The sequence below is a fragment of the Helobdella robusta genome (assembly GCF_000326865.2).
Source record: "Helobdella robusta unplaced genomic scaffold HELROscaffold_39, whole genome shotgun sequence".
NCBI classification, from domain to species: domain Eukaryota; kingdom Metazoa; phylum Annelida; class Clitellata; order Rhynchobdellida; family Glossiphoniidae; genus Helobdella; species Helobdella robusta.
The window spans coordinates 381,137-387,405 of NW_008704865.1; the positions used below are offsets into that span (position 1 = coordinate 381,137).

Below are 6,269 nucleotides of genomic sequence, written 5' to 3' on the forward strand. Positions count from 1 at the left end.
TTCAGTATCTACCTTATTTATTGGTTGCCTACCTATTGTGCGAGCTACCGTACTGTTGCATATGTTTTCAGAGCATCATTTATTGTCGAACATTTAATCTTGAGTTTAAAAAATTTGATTGTCATTGGCATGACCATAAATTCTTTGAAGCAATAGGATTATTAGCTTTGTGTGGCAAAAACCTATGTGCTTGTAGTGCATCTGTTTTTCTTCGTCTTAATCGTGTTTGTATGGTATGCGTATTTTTTGTAATTTATCGTATATGAGGCAAGCGTAGGGCTTAATTTTATTAACTGCTAAAACTGCACATTCACGCCAAACGACGCACATAACACTTATCGATCAAGCATCAAGTTATACGTATAAGGCTTTAAACAGATGCTTTCGAACCAGGTCGTTACGCAATAATGACGGCGCAAGGCACAACACTTTCAGAATATGAACTAGCAGTGTTGAGTTAGTCTTAGATTTTCTATATTTATCACCATTAGCATCTTACAGTTTCACAGCAACTATTTTTCGTTAGTTGGCGATTAATTTTAGAAATAACTTTCATTCTAGGCATATGCCTTGATATTGGTAATAAGCTCGCAAAATATAAACGTACATAGAATATAATAATTTGTATAATTATATATGTCAAAAACAACTCAACTAAGTATTTTTCAATCAGTTTTTTCGTGGTGAAGAATGCATATACATTAGGTGTGAGATTAATTTTAGAGGCATTTATTTTATACTTATTTGATGTTTGATGACACACGCACAACAGAACGCACACATTAATTGATTGATTGATTGACGGCGTTTCAGTACGATTATCGGCCATCTTTTTGCCTCTGATTGTTACTGATGTAATCGTTGTTGGTATTTTTAGTTGTTGTTGGCGTCTTTATTTATTATCTTTATTATTGATGTTGTTTTCTTCGACATTAAATTGATGGGTATTTCATTCACATCAAAATAATGTTACGTTAGTTGGTTACCAGAGCTAGCAAGTCAAGTGGCTTCATTGGCCATTTAGAAGAAGCTGCTTCATTCCTAATATACAGTGTGACAAAAATAGATGTTGTAGCTAAAGTTAAAGTGATTTGTAAGAAAAATAACAACAGATAACAGAAGATCTGCAGATTAAACGATGACGAACCATTCAAACGTAATTGTTACTAATTGCTAAAGTCATTCAAGAACAACATTTTTGTTGTATTGTAAATTCATGTTTTTTCATCTTCAAACAATTTTGAAAAGTAAAAAGGTTACATTAGAAAAATATTTAAAAATCATATAAATTCTTTTTAATAAATTGTCGACTGTAATAAAATATGTTTGAAAATCAAATGCGGTTCAGTTTATGCATTTTTTTTATATTTTTCTTATTTGGGATTCATAAAACTGACAGAAGACCAGAACGTTGTTGAGACACGAGAAGGGCTGAACTGCGCAGTGTCGACAGACGACATCAAAGTCAATTTTTGATACAAACTTGCCATTGTTTTTCGAACGACTTTGTCGGACTATTGGCTTCAGAAATTCAAATTCTGAAATGGCCATTGTGTCGTCTTGTTCATCTAAAAAGGTTAAAAAACAAAATCAGTGACTTTTCTCTACCTCATTTTATTTTTTCATCACTTCAATTTTCTTAGTTAAGTAGAGTACACGATTAAAGACTCTATTAATTATTTAGTCATGTCATCATAAGGTTAAAAAGACTTAACGTATAAAAAATATTGAAATTTACATATGTTATGTTATATTATGTTACATTAACTTATGTTAAAGCAATTTTAATTGATAATGGAGAATAAAATGAAATAACGAACCTGCGTCATCATCAGGAAATGATTTAGCGTTGACCAACAGTACAAAACTAACTAGTAAGCCGATCATGAACATGATTGTATATCTTCAAGGAACTTGAATCTTTCTCGAGATAACCTTTTGATCTGTTATTTGTACTTGTATAGGTTTTTATTGGAATTGGAAATAGACATACCTATTTTGCATATATATATATATATATATTTCTAATCTAGATCGTATATATATATATATATATTTTTTTTTCTAATCTAGATCGTAAATTTGGAGATTTTTTATTGTGCGTGTGTCTCTACGAATATGCATTTACAAACACACAGACACACACACACATACATACACACACAACACACATATTGTTTCGCATTATACTTAACTATAAAACAAGAAGGTTTAATGGATATGTTCTTTAATTCTTGCGTACCAAGGTCTTAAGTGGGTTTATCGGATTAATCAACAAAATCCAAGTGGACCTTTTTTTCATTTAATTACTTGTACATTTCTTCATTTCTTTTTCTATACATTGGTGCACTTTTAAAAGCATCTTAACTTTTGGGCACAGTTTTATAGCATAGTGGTGGTTCGTTGATTGATATACAAATATCTTTCTGGTTTAATTTAAATCCAAACTTAGCTCAACTCTTCTCTAATTAATTAGTTCTTTTTATAAGATTACTGTCACTCTGTTATGTTAAGTTCTAGTTACTAAAATAAGTCTGATTTGATTTCATTATTTCATTTATTTATTCTCTAAAAAAACTTTACTAAAAAAGCCAAAAAGGACTAAGACTAAAAAAAAGTAAATTTTTAAAAATTTAAATCACAAGATTCAATTTTCATTTTGTAAAAATTTTAAATATTCTACACTACTTCAACTCAAATTTGTACAGTGTACTACAATTTAATGAAACATTTGATGAGTACATTCACACTTTTGAAGAATCAATTTAATATTAATTTTATACTAGGTAGGTAAGCTTTTTTCATTTCATTTCTTTGCAATTTAATTTAATAAACAAATGAACATCTAAATAAATTAAATACATTGAATTTTTAATTTTTGAAATTGTATTAATTAATTGAATTAATTGTGAATAGTGAAAATATATTGTGATCGCTATATTATAATATGTATGTTTGTTATATATATATTGTATATATATATATATAATAATAAATACATAATATGTTCATGCATACATACAAAGTACAAACTTTATATGAATATTTTAATTTATTCATATTTCTCTATACATTTTGCATGAATGAAGCAACATTACCAAGACATCTCTCTTCCTCAAGTGCCAGTAACATTGGTTATGATGTTTTGTATCCCGGGCACATTCCTACAAATACATTTCAAAAATTTTTGTTAGCATTTGGATCATCTGCCATCACCTTGTTCAACCCCAGCAGAGGAGGTGACTACTGCCACTTCATCCTTATCAGTGTCATTATCACTTTTATTATCATTGTCATTGTCACATATTATTTGCTCGTTTCATCATCAACATAGTTGTTGAAGTATAAAAATAACGACTCCACCATCATCATTTTGTGTGTCACCATCATTATCACAATGTTTTTATGTTTATGTAATTCAATGTTCAGTAATTGTAATATTTAATTGTAAATTTTTTTTTTTCATTTTGACTCCAACATTATATCCCAACTGAAAATATTTCAACAGACTAAGTTATTTTCCAAATTAATAGTCACTGAAATAAACTTAAAAACTTTCATATTCTGATAATATTAATATTTGCAATAATTAAGACTGAAAAGCACTATTTGTTTTTAATATGTAATATTTATTTTTATTTATTATATTTGTTATTATTACATAATAATTCCAAGACATGTTGGCTTTGTTTGGTGAAACATCTGGCGCCTGCGCCCTGCAGAGGATGAAGAAGAGGATGGAGCAAGATGAAGAAGGAAGACTCATTTTGAGGTTGTAAGCATCAAATTTGATTACTTCTACTACTACTGCTGCTTCTGTTGATGCTGATACTACTACTACTACTACTACTACTGCTGCTGCTACTACTACTACGACTATTACTACCGCTACTGTTACTACTAATAATAATAATTTGTAAGTATTTGATTTGACTCGAATATAGAGAGAAGCCAGTGATTAATACAGGCACAGTTGATTTAAACAAATTGAAGGAACTGTCAGATGGAACCTTTGGGAGGGTTTATCACGACTGGCTGAAACCTAATGTAATTATATTGTGTTTTTAAAAATAAATTTATATTATTCACATAATGATATTTCAATTTTTATTTTCACTATATATTGCGGACCAATTGTGTTTTTCCACATTAAGTTACTAAAGTAAATGATGAACGAATTGTTAACACTAGCAAGCGCACCCTGATGAAAGACTTCCCGTTCAATTTGTTGACGATGCTGAACTTGCTTACGTCATGCAGAGATACAGAGAGATACATGACATCACACATGTTATCCTGGGTATGAACACTAACATGATCGGTGAAGTCACTGTCAAACTCTTTGAAGGTATTCAAACTGGTCTACCAATGTGCGTCACTGGTGGAATTTTTGGCACGTGGAGACTTGGTCCCAAGTTAGTTCATTCAGTTGCACTCTCATTTATCAAATTTGATGAAACGTATTTATTTGATCTATCTAACGTTACATTGATCCACGTTCCATACAGACATATGAAGTTGTATTTTGACACGCACTTCAAGTATGCTATTAAGCAGGGGTTCAACGCTAAGTCCTTCATGAATGTATATTTCGAGAAATACTGGGAAATGAACATTGATGAACTAAGAAGTCTTCTAAATGTTGACAAACCACCCTACACTCCTAAAAAGAAAAATATTTATTACCAAAAGTCAAATTAATTTTTTTAATGTTATTAAAATGTTTTTTTAACTTCAGTTTGGTTTTTTCAGCTTTTGTTTTCTGCAGGTGTTCGAAAATTCGATGATGATGTTTAGGAATAGAACTGCGATTGGCCTTAATGTTCGAGGGAAGGCGTTTGCGCCATTAAATTGCAATTTAATTAGCTGCGGAGAATATTATCTAAAAGTAATTTGCGTAACAACAATGTTGCTTTCATTTCCAATAAAGTTTTTAATGCAAAAAATTTTGTAGAATACCATGAAATCGGTCAGTGCCATAGATATATATGTCCATGGTCAGTTCTGTTCGATGTTTGTTAATTTTGAAACCTGACAATAAAATTTAATCTTTGTAATGTTTTGTCTATGTAAATATTGTAATAGGCGATATTTCGGTAACCAGCTATGTGCAATTTCGAAAAAAATTTGTAGAAGACATCGGGGACTTTTTAATTTATGACAATTTTATATCTTTAGTTTTTTTGTTTCAATTATAAATATACAAATGGAATCAAATTCAATGAGTGTTGCCGACTTCATTTTGGAAAAGGGGTCTTTTTTCAGCAAGGTTTGGTCACCAAAAAATTTTTAACAATTATAAAAAAAATTTCTTTTTAAATATAGTAGAAGACTTGGGAGTTACACTAAAATCAAAAAGTGTTTGAAATTCAATTATTTGTCTTTTAATTTCAGATTCCCATGTTGATGAATGCAACGTTGGACAATCCAAATCCAACCCCTGGCTATCTGCTCAATGAAATCAATGGTTGCTAAATTATATAAATAAATATATTATGTGTATATGATGGTCTTGTTTTAATTTTAATCATATCAATTAACATAATTAATTAATTATTAATACAACTGTCACTTGAAATAAGATAGTCATCATTTATTTTATATATTAATAAATAAATAAATAAATAATAGTATAATTCACCATTACTTATTTATTCTCTGTTTTTATTATTTATTACATAATTATTATACTTATATGTTAGTCTAGTTGGTTATTTTTTGTCTCACTTCTGTGTTATTTATTTAAATGCTTTTTTGTTCAAGGTTGAATCTTGTGAAATCAGAGTAATTTTAATTACTGACATTGTAATATACTTATTAATATAAATTAAAATTAGCAATATAATTAATATTATTTTAAAATATAATGATCACATGACAAAAGAGGTTAACAACACACATATTCCCTTGTTTGATCCAGATATGACATATCGGTACATGAACACCTGTTATGATCTTGTGGATTGGTTGAATAAAAGGCTATCTAAGAAGTCTCAATGGATCAAGTTTAAGGCTAGTTGAAGTTCATTCATTCATTTGTCTTTTTCATTCATTCATTCATCCATTCATTCATTCATTCATTCATTTATTCATTCATTCATTCATTTTATACTCTTTTCACAAGTATAGTTAACAAATGTGTAAATTAGGCTGATAAAAGTATGAATGTGTAAACTTTTTTATTGAATACAAAATATTTATTCATTCAAAAATTTTTGTTTTCACTAAAAATTTTGTGTAAGTTCATATTTTCCAATATGAGCCACATG

The 6,269-nt window shown here is 29.1% G+C and overlaps 2 protein-coding genes across 2 annotated transcripts; one reads left to right on the forward strand and one right to left on the reverse strand.

Moving 5' to 3' along the window:
• Window positions 1-974: 974 nt before the first annotated feature.
• Window positions 975-1,893, reverse strand: HELRODRAFT_176691 (hypothetical protein; the record flags this gene model as incomplete). The annotated part of the gene is made up of 3 exons (XM_009024052.1): window positions 975-1,075; window positions 1,398-1,568; window positions 1,821-1,893. 3 exons carry the CDS (start codon window positions 1,891-1,893, stop codon window positions 975-977), a joined length of 345 nt encoding a protein of 114 aa, XP_009022300.1.
• Window positions 1,894-3,079: 1,186 nt separating this feature from the next.
• HELRODRAFT_84100 (hypothetical protein) lies at window positions 3,080-4,701 on the forward strand (the record flags this gene model as incomplete). The annotated part of the gene is made up of 5 exons (XM_009023999.1): window positions 3,080-3,239; window positions 3,676-3,772; window positions 3,945-4,047; window positions 4,192-4,415; window positions 4,509-4,701. 5 exons carry the CDS (start codon window positions 3,080-3,082, stop codon window positions 4,699-4,701), a joined length of 777 nt encoding a protein of 258 aa, XP_009022247.1.
• Between the last annotated feature and the right edge of the window lie 1,568 nt (window positions 4,702-6,269).